Source organism: Sphaerodactylus townsendi, linkage group LG10 (genome assembly GCF_021028975.2).
Source record: "Sphaerodactylus townsendi isolate TG3544 linkage group LG10, MPM_Stown_v2.3, whole genome shotgun sequence".
Lineage (NCBI taxonomy): Eukaryota > Metazoa > Chordata > Lepidosauria > Squamata > Sphaerodactylidae > Sphaerodactylus > Sphaerodactylus townsendi.
Genome location: NC_059434.1, coordinates 75,400,904 through 75,420,617, shown reverse-complemented (window position 1 = coordinate 75,420,617; position 19,714 = coordinate 75,400,904). Strand labels below are relative to the sequence as shown.

The 19,714-nt window shown below is 42.5% G+C and overlaps 1 protein-coding gene across 2 annotated transcripts; it reads right to left on the bottom strand.

The window, feature by feature from the left end:
• Window positions 1-741: 741 nt before the first annotated feature.
• LOC125439732 (BUB3-interacting and GLEBS motif-containing protein ZNF207-like) lies at window positions 742-19,380 on the bottom strand. 2 transcript variants are annotated; one of them, XM_048508867.1, is made up of 13 exons: window positions 19,331-19,380; window positions 15,436-15,506; window positions 14,349-14,369; window positions 13,964-14,101; window positions 11,206-11,247; window positions 10,481-10,504; window positions 10,166-10,186; window positions 8,385-8,405; window positions 7,679-7,699; window positions 6,313-6,333; window positions 5,211-5,231; window positions 2,659-2,688; window positions 742-854 (listed from the first exon to the last, which is right to left on the bottom strand). In XM_048508867.1, exons 1-12 carry the CDS (start codon window positions 19,341-19,343, stop codon window positions 2,683-2,685), a joined length of 420 nt encoding a protein of 139 aa, XP_048364824.1. In that variant the 5' UTR covers window positions 19,344-19,380; the 3' UTR covers window positions 742-854; window positions 2,659-2,682. The 2 variants fall into 2 exon arrangements, with proteins under 2 accessions (XP_048364824.1, XP_048364825.1); XM_048508868.1 differs by lacking the exon at window positions 10,166-10,186.
• Window positions 19,381-19,714: the final 334 nt, after the last annotated feature.

Here is a 19,714-nt window from a genome sequence, read left to right as displayed (position 1 = left end):
CTACTTCCCTTATGCAATAATAAAGGTCTTAGTACCCTGTAACTGTTATACCACTCAGACCACTGATGTTACAAATAGCAAGGCACCAAAGCATTAAGGTGGTGAAAAGGGAATGGTAGTATGTTTCAAAACAGATTGCATTAATTTATTTTTCCGCAACAAAGACATAAAAATAACTGTGGTGCTGATTTTCAAACTATTCTTTTATTATGCAGCACGGATTTCCATCCAGAAACATACAAGACGTTTGCACTCAACTCTTATTACTACAGCTAGGGCTGGCTTGCTGGTTAATTCACAGGTCAGACATTATCAGCAGAGCCTCCAATTTGGTCACTGTCAAATCTTCTATACAGGCACCAATGCCACTGAGTAAGTTTCACAGTATAATTTAAAACTTAATTATACTTTTAATAAACAAATTGATTTCGTTGTTTCACAAGAACAGCTAACAGTTGTTTTTCTGATTAGCACAGCTATCAAATCCATCAGTGGTTTGTGTTGTGTTGATGTTCTAATAAGATTGGCACTTTCAAAACACTTGATTGAAATTTGAATAATGTTGGAGTTGATTAATTGACCTTATTTTGACCAGCTTTTTAATTAAGACAATCAAATGCAGACATTAGTCATATCTTATTATCTGACTACATGGACAGATATTCAACTGTTTATCCTGGTGGTTCCAACTAAATATTTTGCAGCCCGTGTCATTCCATGCTTCTTTTCAACATTGCGTAAAGCTCCTTAAACTAAGTAACTACGTTTCTGGAAACACAAAAAGTATTGAAAGCAGGGATGTTGAAGGGTGATGGACCAGCTCAAGGAGATCTTCTATGTTCTTGGTGTCACCTCTGGAACACAACAGCAGATTACACACACAGGACATGGAAAATTTCTGTCTATTTTCTGGAGGACAAAGATCAGTTCAAATACATTCCAAGTACAATACAGCATGCTGGATGAAGATCACGTACTATCTATTGACTCCAGCCAGAGGCAGTAAAAGAAGGAGCATCTTTCCATAGAAGTTTTTTCCTGCCATTGGCTTAGATGCTGAACTGCAATTTTCCCTCCAAGTTTCCTCATGACATTTTCTATTTGTTGTCTTTCTATGGTATTGTTTCCCCATGATTTCTCAGCTATTTGGTATCCAGACTGCTGGGAAAAGTTCTGTATAGAACATAGGTGTCAAACTCGCGGCCCTCCAGATGTTATGGACTACAGTTCCCATCACCCCCTGCCAGCTGGCAGGGGATGATGGGAACTGTAGTCCATACTGGAGAAACACACTTTATTATCTGTCAATAAGAGAGATTTGTGGAGTCTTGGGGGGAGAGATGCATGCAGCCAGGCAACCAACTATTAAAATACCTGTTCTCCTGGACCCCTCCTTTTATTCCCTGGGACAGTTAAAAAGAATACCTGCAATACCTGAGGAAGGGTTGCTAAGGAACACACACAGCCTAGTCACTGACTATCCACTGAGGTAAAAGTTGCTGGGAACAAACACAGAAGGTATCTGATTTTTGTCCTGCCCTTCCTCCAAGGAGCTCAGAACGACACACCTTGTTTTTCCCATCACAACCCTGTGAGATAGGTCAGGCGGAGACATAAGCTTTACGGTTGAAAGGAATCTTGAGCCTGGTTCTCCTCAGTCTTTGTCCAACATTATGTCCAGCACTGACTGTCACAAGAACAGCAATTTGGGTGGGGTGCCATCCCAGGGCCCTGAGTTTGACGGCAACATCCCCATCCAATTATTGCTTAGTGTAAATACTTGGGGAGCCTTGTGAATGGAAAGGCTGGGTGAAAATCAAATAAGCAGCTCTTCCCTTACCCCACACAAACATACTGCATGTCTTGGTTTTTTAAGGAGTTGGCTTTTCCTTTGAAATGTCAACATCATTGTGGGGATTAGTGAAATAATGTGTGCGTGTGTAAAATGCTGTCAAGTCTCCGCTTCCCTAATGAAAGCCCAGCTAACAGAGAGGAGCTTTCTAGGCAAGCGATTAAGCTGAGGTCATTTGCCATGGCCTTCTTTTGCAGAACCTGCCCTGGTGGCCTCCTGTGCAAGTACTGACCCTGCTAAGCTTCTAGACATCAAGTGAGTTGAGATTGGGCCATACCATGCTGCCTTTGTCCCAGTGAAAAGAGAGGTTGAAAAATTAACCCCTTCCTCTTCCCATGTGGCCTCAATTCAAATCAGAGTTGCATACATGTGCAATTTTGCCTTTTACAGATGAACAGAGACCTGGAATCTTTGTCATGGCTGTTTTGACCTTAAGTTGTAGCCAGTTCTATGAGCACTCCTGCTGGAGTTATAGGAACATCCCAAGTATCTGCTTCCCAGGATTATGTTAGTAGCAAATCAGCTACTCATGAAGTCAAGTCATGATTGAGGAAGGTTATGAACTTTAAAATCACACTTGTTTACATCAGAGAAGAAAGATTTTAAAATTGGAAAAGATTTTAAAAATGGAAAAGTGGATAAATTACTTAGCCTAGCTTGTTTAAAGTTACCCAAATTAGATATAAACTACATGCCAAGGCTTGTGGTCAGAAGACATTTTGTAACTCATGCAGTAAACAGCATTTTTTTTCCAGAAGAGAAAAAAATGGAATTTGTAAAAACAAAAAAAAGCACTAAATACATACTGACAAGGTTCTTCAGCTGGGATGCTATTTCTGTCAAGGAAAGTAATATTTCTTTTGTTAAAAAGCTTTGCTACTGAGCAAAACAGTCCACATTCTAAAGAGCATTATTTACCCAATACAGTTCCTATTAGGACTGTGACTCAGGCTCATTCCGCACATGCAGAATAATGCACTTTCAAACTGCTTTCAGTGCTCTTTGAAGCTGTGTGGAATAGCAAAATCCACTTGCAGAGCAATTGTAGCGGTTTGAAAAGCACTTGTTATTATTGCCTGTCTCACGGAAGGGAGCCTCAGTAATAGAAACAGATGCTCCCAAGGTTTTATTCCCGGCATTCCCAGTTGAAAGAAAGAGGATCAAGGTAAAGTGGGACACAAAAAGACTTCTTTCTGCCTGAAACCCTGGAGAGCGGCTGCCAGCCTGAGCAGACAATACCGACTGTGATGGACCAATGGCCTGTTTCAGAGCAAGGCAACGCCATACATATCTGGCTCTTGCGGCTTGCAAAACATGCTCTGTAGCTGGTCTTTATCGGAAGCCTTTGAACAGTCACGCACTTATCCACACAAGGGCTGCTGCTTTCAACCCCCTTGCCCAGAATCTCTAGGGGTCTGCAACCTGTGGCTCTGGAGCATGGCCAAGCTGTATCTCTCAGCCATGCTCACAGCGGCTCCCACACTTGGCCTGGAGGTTAGAGGGTAAGCGTGGGGCGTGTCCCTCCAGAGCAGTGCTGGAAGGAAAGGGGAGGAGGAGGCCGAACGAGACGGCTCCGTGATAGATCTTTAGGAGCCATGAGGCAAGGTCCAAATGGCTCTTTGGGTGGTAAAGGTTGCTGACCCCTGCTCCAGAAATTAGCACTGCAATCCTAAACACAATTACATACTTATAAGTCTATGGAAGTCATAGAACTTCCATAGAACTTGGAAGTCTATGGAAGTCATAGAACTTCCATAGGGTGCAACTGCTTAAAATTCTCAGAAGTTCATTCATTTTGACTCTACTGTGCATGCATGCAAAGACATAGGCATGGACTCAAAATGTGTTAGGTTAAATTGTATTGCCGAAGACACATTTGTGAAATATAGGGAAGTGGAATTTCCTAAAAAATGCACAAAACGCTATGGTTAGATTACTGGGGAAAAGTCAACTTGAAGTTTACAGCCAGGCTTCTGTGAAAGCATCGTTGTAAACACAGCAGGAAATTTCAATTGGTTTAACCAAGTAAAAATTGAGTAATCTGTTATTAAAGAAGCCCATTATTAATTCGACAAGTTTAGAAGATTGTTAATAGTTTTTAATACAGGTAGGCCGTTCACTATAGAAGAAGCATTCTCTCTTTGTCTCACAAAAAAAGGCAAAGACAAATACTAATATTTAAGATTAGATGGATTGAATCAATTAACCGATGAACTGTGTTGTCCTATGCAAAATTATTTCTGTTGTAGCCCACTGAGATCAATAAGACTGGAATCACTCCTTGTAGGATTGCAGTAGAAAACTTGTAAAGTTAACTGTGTATTACAGGACCAGTTGCATTTATACAGGTATAAGCACAAAAACACCTACCCTGAAAGGCGGTGGCATGCCCCACAAATGGACAAAACAAAACATTTAGAGAAAATATTTAAAACTAAAGCAAAATGCAGAAACATACTACAAGCTGTGACGTGATGTTCAGTCAACTAATTAATTAAAAATATTTTGGTAAACCAAATAAATTCCTAAAAACTGAGACTGGCAAGGTCTAATCCTTATACCTAGTTTTGATATAAAACCTAGAGTATAGATCAAAAAACCCATAAAGTAGGGCCAGGGACAAGGAGGAGGGATGGGGGGTAGGGAGGGTTTCTCCCACAAACCCAAAGGGAAGCTCCAGATTTTTTTGCAGGGAAATCCCACAGAATAACTTTGGATGGGGAAGAGGGGGGGGGGGTTAAAAGCTAGAGGAGACTCCCCAAGAGTAATATAAGTTAGGAAGCTGAAAAGGGTAAAAGAAAGAGAAACAAGAGTGGTAAAAGGTTGAAAGAAAACCACAGTATGATTGAATTCAGTATTTGCCCATGTAGAAACGTTAATTTTTAATACAGGTAAGAGGCAAAGGCAAGTACTAATCATATTTAAGGTTAGATAGACTGAATCAGTTAACTGATGCACTGTTGTCCTTTAAAAAGGGCTTGGACAGATTTATGGAGGAGAAGTCGATCTATGGCTACCAATGCTTACGATCCTCTTTTTGATCACTGAGATTACCGTGCCTTAGCGCTTCGGGGGAGCAGCAGCAGCAGGCCATTGCTTTCACATCCTGCATGTGAGCTCCCAAAGGCACCTGGTGGGCCACTGCGAGTAGCAGAGTGCTGGACTAGATGGACTCTGGTCTGATCCAGCAGGCTCTTTCTTATGTTCTTATGAAAAACTACCTCCGTTTCAACCCACTGAGATCAATAGGCTTACAGAGGAATCATTCCTCATAGGATTGCAGTAGACACTTTGTAAAGTTAACCATTTATTTCAGGACCAGTTGCATTTATATGGGTATAAGCATAAAAACACCTACCCCGACAGCTGGTGGCCTTCCCTAAAAATGAACAAAACAAAACATTTAGAAAATATTTAAAACTGAAGCAAAACACAGAAACATATGGTAAGCTTTGATGTGATCTTTAGTTCATTCATTAATTAAAAATACTTTGGTAAATCAAGGAAATTCCTACAAACTGAGACTGACAAGGGCTAATCCTTATGCCTAGTTTTGACCTAGAATCTAGAGTGTGGATATAAAAACCAACACAATAAAGCCAGGGGCAGGAAGGGCAGGGCAGAGGTTAACCTGGGGGAAGCTCCAGATTTGCAGGAAAGCAAAAAGAATAAAATGGATAGGCGGGGAAGTTCAGATAAACTCCCCCAAATAATAGAAGTGAGGAGGCTGAAAAGGGTTAGAGACAAACAAGAGGTCAGGGTAAAAAGAGGAGCAAAAGAAATTGAAGATGGGGGAGACCAGAAAAAAAGTGGTTGGGTAACAGAGAAGAAAAGTGGAGAGGTTACAGAGGAGAGGAAGGAAGCTGAAAGGTGGGGACAGAGGTGTAGCAAGGGGGAAATGTACCTGGTGCACCGGTGTGTCCCTCAGCCCCCTCCCACCCTGGAACACCCCGCCCCTCCTTGAGAGATTTTTTCCCTTCACATCCCAGATGCCTAAGCCCCACAGGAGAAGCCCAGCGCCCCAGTCAGCCCCATCCCCGCTGGAGTTACACCTCTGGGTGAGGAGGGGTCCAGATAAAGGTATGTTGACTGGACAGTGTGTGTGAGAGAGAAGGAAACAGGAGCAGACTAAGGGGCTGCCAAGGGAAGGGAAACAGGAATAGTGTGGGGAGAAGGATACAAGGGAAAATGAATTCTCAGGAGTCCCCCACTTGTTATTTTTAATACAGGAATCTGTTAAAATTGCTGCCATTGGCCACCATATTAGAAGACGAGACACAGGAAGGAAAGCTGATGCCTTATCAAATTGAAAAAAATTGATATACTATTATTTGTTCAAGCTGTTGTGGCACTCCTGTAAAAATGAATGCAGGGTTAGTCATTTTAAGCTCATGCAATTAACTGAATTGTATTCATGCACGTTATTAGTAATTACAGTGACATGTTAAAGAAATACTTACGCCGACAGGAGGTGGCATGCCCTAAAATTCACAAAAACAATATACGTAGATATTATTTATTTATGCAATTTCTATACCACCCTTCCCCTTCCGGGGTCAAGGTGGTTTCCAGTCTTCATAACACAATAATAAAAGTGAGCACAAATATAAATGCAGATTTAAACTTGGAAAATCAAAGTTTTAGTAGAATTAAAATGTTTAAATTTAAGGTGAGCAGCTAGCTCTGATTTGAACCAAACTGAACATCCCATCTTCCTGATAACGTGCATGTTTCAGATGGTGGCAATAACAGAAGAACTAGCAGAACGAAGTAAGGAAGAAGAGTTTGGATTTATATCCCACATTTCTCTCCTGTAAGGAGACTCAAGGTGGCTTACAAGCTCCTTTCCCTTCCTCTCCTCACAACAAACACCTTGTGAGGTAAGTGGGGATGAGAGAGTTCCAAAGAACTGTGACTAGCCCAAGGTCAGCCAGCAGAGGTCATTTGAGACAGGAACTGGGATTGCAGAAATACACATCTGGTTCACTCAGAGACAAGCTTCCAAGCCACTCAGGTGGAGGAGTGGGGAATCAAACCTGGTTCTCCAGATTAGAATCCACCTGCTCTTAACAACTACACCACGCTGGGATGGGAAAGAGGGCAGAGGAAAAGGAGGAAGGAAGAAAGGAAGGAGGAAGGTAATGAAAAAAATGGACAAGGGAAGGGGAGAGAAGTGAAAGGAAGGTGGGGGCATAGGGATGATACCACCGTAGCTGCCTTAACCATACGCCTCGTGGAACAGCGCTGTCTTACAGACCCTGTGAAATTGCACTAGATCCCATTGCTCCTTGTTATTCCCAGGTAAATTTACCACAGGTGTCAAACTCGCGGCCCTCAAGATGTTATGGACTACAGTTCCCATCATCCCCTGCCAGCATCATGCTGGCAGGGGATGATGGGAACTGTAGTCCATAACATCTGGAGGGCCGCGAGTTTGACACCTATGAGTTACACTGATTAAAAAGTGAACAAACTGATGTCATGAAACCCTTTAATAATTGAGCAGGGAGTTATTTTGTTTATTATTTATGTTAATTATTCATACAAATGTGGCAGTTCCTATATTTTGAAGAGGAAGTCTCTCCAGTATTTCATGCAAGACAGAATGCCCCCTCGGTGCCAAGAACTAATCATATGCAAACTAAAGTAGATTGTATCACTTCACTGATAAATAGTAGAGTCCTATGAAAAGTTCCTCCAACGTCAGCCCACTGAAAGCAACAGGCTTAGACTTCTCATAGGATTGTAGTAGAAAACTTTTAAAGTTAACCGTGTTTATTGCAGGTCTACTTGCATCAATGCAGATATAAGCATAAAAACACCTACCCCAACAGGTGGTGGCATTCCCTAAAAATGGACAAAACAAAACATTTAGAGAAACCATTTGGAAACGTAGCAAAAGGCAGAAACATATTGTAAGCTGCTATGTGATGTTTAGTGAGCTAATTAATTAGAAATATTTTGGTAAACTAAACAATGAGTAATTCCTAAAAACTGAGACTGATAAGGGCTGAGACTGATAAGGGCTTATACCTGATTCTGAACAAGACCATACAGCATAGATCAAAAAGTACACACAATATTGCCAGGGACAGACTGGGGATTTTTCTACCTATCCAAGACAAGTTCCATGTTTGAGAACCATTTGAAATTAAAAATAAATGGAGGAGAGCTGTTTTAAAAAGCCAACTCAACCTCCAAATAGAAGCAATACCTATAAGTTTAAGAATTGAAATTTCCTCATGAGTTCTTAGGGAGTTTCCCTTTTGTTTTAATGTAGGAATCTATTAAAATTGATGATGAAGGCTGTCTTTGAGGAGGCATTCCTTCTTTTCTTTCATACACGAAGGAATGACACTTCTAAGACTGTGCCTTTGTGAGGGGGGAAAGAGTCAGTCTTTTTCCCCTCAAGCGATTCTGCTACTCCAGTGGAAATGTGTGTAGATTGTATCACTCAGCACCCATGCCATTAACCTAATGCACCTAATTAACCTAATAGAGGTTACAGAGACGTATGTAGAACAATACTTACCCCAACAGGAGGTGGCATGCCCTAAAATGTACAAAACAGCGTATGCAGATATTTGAAAGGAAAAGGAAAAAGACTTATCTGAAAACACGCAGTGGCATACTTCCAGAAGATGTCGCCTGGGGCGAGTACTGAAATTGCCCCCCCCAAAAAAAATTGTACCCTCCCCTCAAAATTGAGCCCTCGGCAGGGAGAGGGCAGGAAGACAGCCCCTCCAGCTGTCCCAGCCCAAGAAAGTGGGCCAGCTTTGAATCTGGCAGGTCTCCCCTCAGAGGCCTACTGGCCTTCCCCATCTCTGCTCTTTGCCACCTCCTCCAAGGCAGTAGTGCAAGGTGGCCAGAGTTGGGTGGGTGGGGGCACAGGAGGAGGAGGAGGCAGTGGCAGCAGGCAGAACAAAGCAGCTCTCATGGGGGGGGGGAAGGGGCGGCCAAATGTGCTTCCCAAATGACACTCTTTTTCTTCGATTTGTACTCACGAGGCACGGCAGCTATTTTTTCCTGTTTGTGCTCTAGATTAATATTTAGTCATAAAGATATTTTCCTGTTTATGAAAGCAATCTGTGATTCAAATCCTACCCACATGCCTAGACTACTCATACATGCTAAGACCGGGGGTGCAGGTGGGCGGGTGTTAAATAAATGGGAAAGCCCTGCCCTTTCTCCTTGTTCACAGGTTGCCATACCAGGATTCCCCAAGGTGCTGGTTGTGTGGTAGGCTGGGTTTTGTAACAATCTACATATACTTTTTAAAAATGCATACAATCATGCAGCGTGCATCTGAGAACACACAGTCCACGGGTGGGTTTCTCACAAGCCTCATGCTATTCAAAGGGGCTTGCTCCTAGGAAAATTTCCTTCGGACTGCAGGCCAGTGGTGGGATTCTAATAATTTAACAACCGGTTCGCCCCACCACACTGTGTGCTCCCCTCTGCTGCTCCCCTCTCTCCTCTCCTCTCCTCTCCCTGCCACCCACTTACCTGCTGTGGAGGAACTTCTTGTGGGGGGGGGGGAGGGAGGGCAACAATACCTTGCCGTTGTTGCTTTGAATGCCCCCTCGCTCCCACTCCCCCGGGAGAGAGGGCGATGGGGTTTTAGAGTCTTGGAACAGTCGGGCGGCAAGGAGAGGGGGCGACGGGCTTTTAGCCCCTTTTAGCGGCTGCTTCGGGGCTCTGAAAACCATTTTTAACAACTGGTTCGCTGAACTCAACAAAAAATTAGGTACTGGCAGAAGTGGGATCCAGCAGGTTCTCACAGGTTCCCGAGAGTAGGTTACTAATTATTTGTGTGTGCCAAAAGGGGGTTACTAATTGGTGATTTTGCCACGTGATTTTTGCCTTAGTTACGCCCCTCCTCTCAGCGGTAGGGCACAGAACTTGAAGCAGTCTAGCAAGAGGTGCACTGACGTTCATGGCAGCCTGCCCCTGCGTGCATGTGTTCGTTTCCCGCCCAAGGACCGGCGCAGCAGCTGCGTCCTTGCCACAGCCCCGCCCAGGAATGCCCCGCCCTCGGAATGCCCAGCCCCGCCCCGGAATGTCTGGTCATGCCCCCAGCGTGCCCCGCCCATCCCCATTGGCGCTACACCACAGTTTGAATCCCACCACCATGGGAACCTGTTACTAAAACTTTTGGATCCCACCACTGGGTACTGGTTCTGCCGAACTGGTGCAAAATGATTGAATCCCACCACTGCTGCAGGCTGTGTCATTTGAAACCCATGCAATGAAGTGAATTTTGTCAGTGCACACTATTAATATTTACATGGATATATGTATAAAAATACTCACCCCGACAAGTGGTGGCCTACCCTAAAATGTACAAAACAGTATATGTAGATTGCAAAAAACAAGGCTTGATTAAACATCTGTTGGAAAACTAACAATAAGCTCCTTATTGAACAATTTCTCAAAATGTTAGATAGAAAATAAAAGTGTGCCTTTTCTCACACCATTGCAATATTTGAATGCTTATCAATGAAGCAGTTAAAATACACAGTATGAATACAATTGTGTTCACTGAATGGCAGAGTTGTATTATAATCGTGTTAACTGCATGGTAGAATTGCATTAATTGAATGTTTTATAAAATATAAAAATTCTTACCCCCACAGGAAATCCATAGAAGTTCTGAAAAACAAACAAAATATTAGACATTTGAAAGAACTAGTTTTAAGTTTAAAGCAAATAATGCAGCTTCTATGAAGGTATACTGTACTTTTGACAAAAAAGTCTAAGTCTGTTAAATTGTGTTCCTTATTAACTGGGTAACAGATTTGTTTTACAAAAATAATTATGAAGGTTTCATATAGCAATCATCATCTTAAAAGAAGCATTCTTACTTTGTGTGTTGTGAGTTTTCTGGGTTGTATGGCCATGTTCCAGCAGCATTTTCTCCTGACGTTTCACCTGCATATGTGGCTGGCATCTTCACAGGATCTTGTATTAATCAGACATCTTTCCCTCCTGAAATTAGTATAATCCTACCCTAGCTAGACTAAAGCTTCTGCTAGAAATGTTGACGTGTTGTTATTACAGCTATACATAAACTCACTCTCTGAGATTTTGTGGTGGGCTCTGTTTTTTGTGGTAGCCATTTTATGGTTGACTCCACCTCCTCTAGCAGCCATTTTGTGGGAGTGTCCACCACCCTATGGCAGAATTCCAAAGGTAAGTGAAGTCTCTAAAGGTTTGGGGACCCCTGGATTAGAGTAGGATCAGGAAGACCCAAGTTTGAATCCCTACTCTGCTATGGAAAGAAATACATAATACATATGCAATCAGATAATTATAAGGTTTGTATTTGCCATATGGCGAATGAAGAATCTTACTTGGTAAAGTTCAGGAAAATTACCGTTCCACCATGGAGCATACTGAGAAGAGATAGAAAGAGAAAATAAATTCAGCGAAATTAATTGACATAGCAGAGGTCATTGAATTTACAGAGGGATCCTTGAAGCACATTCATTAGACCTTCCCATTTCTGTGTCAGTGGTTATGTCTCACACTTAAACTGCTCAAGAACTCTCACTCTGATTTTTTTAAAAATCATGTACCTCCCAAGCCATTTCTTCTTTCTTAGGCATTGACATGCTATACACTGGACATCTCCTTTTTAAAGTGTTTGTGGCAACCCTAGAGGAGGGAGGGGTAGGGAGGAGTGGCATGCTTTTATTCTATTGTGTCTTCCAAACTATACTGCAAGAACTACGGTCGATTCCGCACTTGCGTTATTGACCTAAGTTCGAGCTGCGTTTGACCTAAGTGCTCCGTACAACCACTGGTATCAACATGGTTTTGTACCAGCTTCGCCCCATGTAACGGTCAAATTTCCGACTCCAGTTGGGAACTACTACTTTTTCAGAGAACCACGCTCGAACTCATCTTGATTCAAGTAAAGTGCGGAATCTCTGGTGCCAGGAGTCCCCCATTCAGCCAATCACAGCTGAGTGTTTCGGGCATGCGTACAGCTGGCCAATCAAAAAACGCCACCTTCGTCCCTCCATTCCTGTGGCAGTTTTTTTTATAACGTGTGTGGGGATAGACAGAACATGGCCGTAGAACAGTAGCCAATAGGAACAGAGCAGCGAAGAGGCACAGTATGATCCCGCCCTCCGAGCTGGGATCAAGCTGGTTGCAGTGGGGAACAACAATGGCTTTGACCTAGGTTAGTACCCTTCTCAGGGAACTGGGTTGAACCTATTTTACTTGTGTGCGGAATCGCCCTACATCAGTTACACTTCAAAAACAAGGTTAAGAAAATGACAGTATTGCCTTTATGTGGACTAAAATGTCAGGTTTTCAGTGGTCACTGCTTTTATAGGGCCTCAGCACAAAAGACCCTGAGCCAACTTCTAATCAATCTCACCCCTTGATCGGAAGGGACTTTGCGCCAGAGACAGGATGAAACATACCTGTTTGTTAATAATTTCTAGATTGTGGCTAGAGGAACATGGGCCTGGAAAAACTTTATGAGCTGCTTGTAAGAATAGAAGATCAGAATCATATAAACCCAGAAGTCCAGTATTCAGCTGAAACCTGTTATTGCTATGATTGGGTGTGGATGCAGAAGCAAATCTTTTTATCAATATACTGAATGGAAAACAGAGTGAAAATCATTGACTCTGATTGAATTTGGACTGAATCCTCTTGGGGCCACTAGAATTCCTAAAGCTGAACTTCAGGTTCCCAGCATCTATGATGATTATGAACTTCTATTCTTGGAGGGATGCCAGACTTTCCCCCTTCATTCCTTTGCCATGAGGTGAAGAGTCCTTGCCCCTCATTCCTAGAAAACTGATTGTGCTCTTTTGCGCATTAGCCATATGGGTAAAGAGGAACTTGTGCTCTGTCTTTGCAAAGGACTTGTAGATACCCTGGATTATCTTGATAGACCCTCAAGACTCCCCAGGAGGCATTCAACACCTGACAGGGTGTGGCGGGGGTAGAGGCAAGAGTGCCTCAGCCCACCATGCTGCAGGTCTGATCAGAATTAGGGCTTTATAGCATGTTAAAATGATCTTAAAATGGCTGCAGTTTGGCTACCACAAAGACGCTATCCCATCTATTTTGGTCCTGAGACGACTGTGATCTATGTATGGTTCTCTGTGTATGGTTCTCCAGTTGCACAGTGGCAGATAGGAAGGCGCTCCAAAGGGTGATCACTACTGCACAGAGGATTATCGGCTGCCCTCTCCCCTCCTTGGAAGAACTCTATAATTCCCGAAGCCTAAAGAAAGCCCAAAATATTCTGAGAGACCCGTCTCATCCAGCACACTCTCTTTTTGAACTGTTACCATCCGGCAGACGATACAGGTCTATCAAAACTAGGACAAAGAGGCTTAGAGACAGCTTCTACTCTAGAGCGGTGGCTATGCTGAACTCCGCGGCTACGTGTTGATGTGTTTGGGGCTGTGTAGGGATGGGTGGAGGAAGGGGAAAGTGAGGATGGGGCATGAGTCTGAAATTGTGTGCATCGAGGAATGCTGCTGTAAATTTCGTTGTGCGTGCACAATGACACTAAAATGCTTATGCTTATGTAGAAACAATGACTTCCTTGTGCTAACTGAGGAGTCTTTCTCTGGTAAGGGTAGATTTCTGTTGCTGGAAGAGAACAACTGGATACAATCCGTGGCCTTTTGTTCCAGTTGTGTAAGTGAAGTGAAGGACTGAAAGCAATCCAAAGGAGTTTCATAAGCCCTACTCAATAGATTTAAGGAGCCATGGTAAATATTTTTCCAATTAGATTTTCAAACTTACCAAGGCAGCGCCTGCTGAGTTTTCGCAAGCACAAGGAAAGACTGTACAGTCATTATCCTCGTTGACACAGTCTTTGTGTCCTAAGCAATTCCAAACAAAAAACATTGTGGCATCATTTTAATTGTTTGATTTAATCTGATCCCAAGCCTCTTTTGCATTTTATATTGCTACTGTTATTTATCTAAAGAGTAATTATACTTGGTAGTGGTGGTGGTGGGAGATGGAAATAGTGTTGGAAGCCAGACAGACACAGAGGGACTGAAAGCAATACGTGACACACACAATGATCTCAAAGGTGTTCCCCTCCCTTATTGTAAATGCTGGTATTACCTGTGCTGCTTGCTGAGGTACTGCTGCTGGTACCGCTTGTTGAGTAAATGGTACAAATCCTTGCATCTGAGGCCATTGCATAAATCCTGTTAACCGTGGAAGTAGCGGAGTCCCCTGAGAAATCAAGATGGGGAGACGCTGTGGAAATGCAAAATAATGTTATTCACATACTGCTGAATGAAATGGGATGGTAAAGTGCTTTGAGGATTTGATCAAAACCAGAGATAATGGGCAGAAGCAAACATAACAAAAGCAGCAGATTGATAACAAATTTGCTGCCCTGAAAACCTGGAATATGTATTCAGATCCTACTCTCTCTCTCACACACACACACACGCACACACACACACACACACAAAAGGTGAACAATAATATGGTGATTTACCTCTTTGCTGGCAAGTGACCGCTGTTAAAACAGATAGAATGGAGTTAAAGTCCAAGTGGAACACATTTTATCTTTAAAGTAAGAAAACATTTAAAAGGATTTTGCAAAGTATTACCCCTGGCACTCAGTTGAGTGTTCTACATTCTGACTTTCCCCTATTTCTTGGAGTTTCTGTCATTTCCCAAGGGAACTAGTTGGGTCTCAAGTGAGCTTAGCAAGAATATTCTGATTTCAAATACAGATGGAATCACTTCAATTAAAAACACATGATTAATTGACGCAGTGGCGTAGGAGGTTAAGAGCTCATGTATCTAATCTGGAGGAACCGGGTTTGATTCCCAGCTCTGCCGCCTGAACTGTGGAAGCTTATCTGGGGAATTCAGATTAGCCTGTACACTCCCACACACGCCAGCTGGGTGACCTTGGGCTAGTCACAGCTTCTTGGAGCTCTCTCAGCCCCACCTACCTCACAGGGTGTTTGTTGTGAGGGGGGAAGGGCAAGGAGATTGTCAGCCCCTTTGAGTCTTCTGCAGGAGAGAAAGGGGGGATATAAATCCAAACTCGTCTTCTTTAAGAAGAAGAAGAGTTTGGATTTATATCCCCCTTTCCTGTAAGGAGACTCAAAGGGGTTTACAATCTTCTTTCCCTTCCCCCCTCACAACAAACACCCTGTGTGGTAGGTGGGGGCTGAGAGAGCTGAGAAGAACTGTGACTAGCCCAAGGTCACCCAACTGGCATGTGTTGGAGTGCACAGGCTTATCTGAATTCCCCAGATAAGCCTCCACAGCTCAAGCTGCAGAGCAGGGAATCAAACCCAGTTCTTCCAGATTAGAATGCACCTGCTCTTAACCACTACACCACTGCTGCTCCTCAGGGGACAGTATTAATTCTTCACTGTAATCTATGCACTATATTTCACAGAGGTGTATGATCAAATCACAGGTCCCTGTCCTGAAGATCATAAACCCAAATGAATCTGGTGGAAGGCAGCAAAAGGAGTTAGAAAGGAATTATTATACTATAAGGTCATCCAAGTTGTAAAACATTTCACAGTTGATTGGGAGTACTTTTTCTCAAGTTTACTTACGCGAACGGGGACAGCAAGAGCGGTGCTCAGAACACAGCAAAGAATCAACAGTTTCATGGTGGCAGAGGAATCTATAACAACAGAGTTGAGAAATAGTTCAGGTAGTTTTACCCAGGGTTGTTAGAGTTGTGATCAGGAGAACACTTAGCAGGATACAAATTCTGTGGAAATGCATCGGATTCATTTCTACCCAGGATCAGTGTACTGTAGGGCATTCTCATGGAAGCTGATATCAGTACTTATGGTACACAAGACCAAAGAGTAAGAACCTCGTTGTTTATTATTATTATTATTATTATTATTATTATTATTATTATTATTATTATTATTATTATTATTATTATTATTATTAATACTACTACTACTACTAATACTACTACTACTACTACTACTACTACTACTAATAATAATAATAATAATAATAATAATAATTCGATTTGATAAACTGCCCTACCCCCGAAGGGCTCAGGGCGGTGTACAACAAAACAACAACAGCCATAATAAAACAAATCGAATAACCCCAGTTAAAATACAAAATCTTAAAACTATAGCAGCAGCATCTTACAATAAATAGTTAATAATTAATAATAAGGGGCATCTGGCATCACACCCCAGTGATCAAAACCTGGGAGTGGACAAATTCTGGGAGGGGGCTGGCAGATGGTCAGGTGCACAGCCAGTAAACAGGGTAATTTGGATTTGATAGCAACATATCCAAATGCTGGGGTTAGATCTGGCCAGCTTTCCCAATCAATCTCACTCAATTCCCTTCGTTACTACACCTCCAATCCTACATGGCTTTTGTCCATGCAAGTGCTATGATCTCCAGCATAGCATATTCAATAGTCAAATGGGATTACTTCTTCCCTTTTTCAGAAGTGGAAATAGTGGTTGGATCCAACCTTATATCCTTAACAAGATTATTTTACAGCATCCTTTCCAGTACTGGATTTATAGACTGCAGATACTGATTACTTATGTGATATATAAATAATCATGATATAAAACATGATATATTTTTTAAATTTAGGGAATCAATATTTGTGACAGACCGGAGGCTGTCCCGTCCCTGGAGGAAAAATCAGACACTCAGATGAACCCATGATCTTTGAGAATGGGGATGAGATGTTGGAGGGAACACAGGAGATGCGAGAGTTGGGATCTGTCTCAGGGAGCAAACAGGGACAGCTCAAGTTTGGCTCAGGAGAAAGAGCAGGCAGAATTCTCTCTACCCTCTGAAGTCATAACCAGTTTAAATTTTTGTGCCTCAGTCTGGTTTCTACTGGTTTCTACTTTCTACCTGGACACCTATGCTACCGGTTTGTTCCTTTAAAACCAGCTTAAGTAAATCTTAGTTATACATTAACTCAGCCTCAGAAATCTCAGTAATCCCCTTGTGCACCACAAAACCCAGCAAACCCCAAGTCTATATGCTCGCTGCTTCCAAGAATACTTGAAAACTGAGGGGAAGGTTTATAATTCAAAACAAACCTCGATCCCAAAAATCTTGGGAGGCTGGGCGCATCTCCTCAGTAGGAAAAAAAGCTTGTCCGAATATTATAGGTTTAAATGATTGCCATTTCGATATTTTATCAACAAAATGTAACAGTTTGTTGACATCTGACATAATATATGGGGACATCTCCAGTTACAACCTCACCTTTTCCAGGAGACCCGAGAGTTACTTCATGTGCACCAGTTCCTCTAGAACTCTCTGACCTGCTCACTTTTTTGCTGTCCCTGTAGGTTATATTATGTTCCCTTCTCCACCCATCAGTCATGGTCAGTTACCACCAGTTCCTCTTTTAGCAACCCTGCTACCCTCTCCTGGATTCACATACCCTGCTTTCCTCCCTAGCTTGCCTTAAGGAGGCCTGTGTTACCTTAAAGGCACAGTGAAGTAATCTTCCAGGGTTTCAGTAGAAATTCTGTCTGGTACAGAACATAATGTTCTTCACCATGTAGACCTAATTCTTTCCACGTGTCCTATGCCAGAGAGGGTACACTGACACAGAAGCAGAAACCTAGTGCAATTCTAACAATTTTAAAATACTTCTAAACACAGTTTATGAGGCTGAATTTGTTGAGTTGGATAATTTAGTATCTTTTATCCTCCCCCCCTCCCACCATACAGTCAGAGTAAAATAATACAGACCTACTATGTGGGATCTATTACTTAATCATTTATAACATTTTAAACCAAAGGAAGGATGCAGTGATTACAAAACCCCACTACTTTCACCACCACTGAAAATATATCAGAAATACTAACTAGCTGCCAACTATACTAAGCTTCTGTAGCAACTATGTTCTTGAACAATTCTGCTTTTCAGAGTTTCCAGAATCTCAGCAAAGAGAGTGCTTTCTTGACACATTTAGTTAGGCCATTACCCGGAGTAGGGACGATCACTGGTAATGTTTTCAGGCTAGTTATGTCCAGCCTAATAACTGTACAGGTGGGAATAACCAGGAGGAACAAATAACAAAGAAAAGCAAAGTTGTTGCATGGGAGTATATTGTAAGAGGCTATCATTTATTTTATTTTTCTTACTTCATTGATAGTCCATGCTTCTCACTGAGATTCAAAATAAAAGCAAAGACTGATCAGTAACATGAATTGCTCTCAGATGGCCACTGGAAACCAGTGTACTGCATAGGTGAATTCACCCACCATTTCCTGAACCGTCTTTGGTCATTTCTCCACTTACCATCTGCTGCGCGCTACTCTCCCCAAGTAGCGTGGGGTCCCGCGGCACTCCCCTCTACAGGGGTGGCGACAACGCAGCCGCCCTGATGCTGCCACTCTCGCGCCCCCTCAGCGCGTGACATTCCTGGCGCTCCTCAAAATGGCGCCTTTTTATGATCCCGCGGGGTCGTGGGGAATCCCGGGAGCGCACCAGAAATTATGTGCGCTGAGAGTATCATGCAGCAAAGGGTGGTCGAGGTAAGTGGGGAAACGACCTTTGTTCTAGAATACTCTGCTTGGGTCCTAGTGCCTACCTAGTTCTATCCCTGAGGCGGGCAGGGGAAAAGAGCCTCTTTCTCCTCTGATGCCTTTTTTCCCCATGCTATCTGAACAAAAAATTAGGAGGCAGCTTTTTCAAAGACATCCCAAGGATGTCTTATTTGTGCTGTGCATAGTGGACCAATAATAATAGTAATGATATGCTGTCTCAAATACAGGATGGGGAGATCAGAACTTTAAACATTAAAGTACAGGTTCTTGCACATTTTGAAAAATCACAATTTTGGGGAGGAATCTGTAGATTCATTTTAAATCTAGAAACCAGTTTGCCTTCAAAGCCTGTCTCTCTTTTCTGTTCATATATATTATAGTAATAGCTGATGCGCTTCCTTAATTACCTTACTTCTGTGACTAATTCATATTTCTTCATTGACAAAAATTCACAAGGAAAGCCTTTCTAGCTTGGGCCATCTAATTCATCACCTTATTTCCAAGAATGTCTGTATATCTCTGGAATTTGGGGTTGGATGGGAATTGCCAACGTTGGTTTAGGAAATTCCTGGATATTTGGGGGTAGAACCTAGGGCAGGTAGAATTTAGGGGAAGAGAGTTCAACAGGGATGAAATTCTATAGAATCCACCATCCAAAGCTGTCATTTCCTCCGGGAGACCTGATCTCTATAGTTGTTATGGGATATCTCCAGACCCCACCTAGAGGTTGGGAGCCCTAGTTAGATACAAGTCAGCAAATTTGGGGTTGAGATGGTAATTTCAGAATCATTCCTATTCTACACATGTCACTTCACATATCAAGAAAAGCATAACATTTGCCTTAACTATCCATCATACATCATTTACAACACCTATCCCCACTAGAAATGCAGTTATTTTGGACACATACTTTAAATTGTACCAGGATCCTTCACTTACCTCTGCTTTGCATGGTGATGAGCTGAAAACGAACCAAGAAGTCAGCTGAACTCAGTAAGATGTGTGGAAACAGCTGGCCTTTAAATAGTGTCCCGATAATATGGCTAGTAATCATGAAAAAAAACCCACCACAGACCCTTCCTTGAGTCATGCTTGGTTAATACCCATCAGGTTAAGATTCATTTTTGTGTTTGTGGCTTTGCAGAAATCTCCCAGACCAATCTTGAGTAGAGCAAGGAATTAACTTGCAAAGAAATTGAATGTAGGTTGTGATGATGTTGCATGAACTTCTCCGCAAGGGTCAAGTTATAGTCAGAATGTGTTGTCTTACAAGGGCATCTGCTAAAACAGTTTTTGGGGGCAGGAGACATGATGCATGAATTT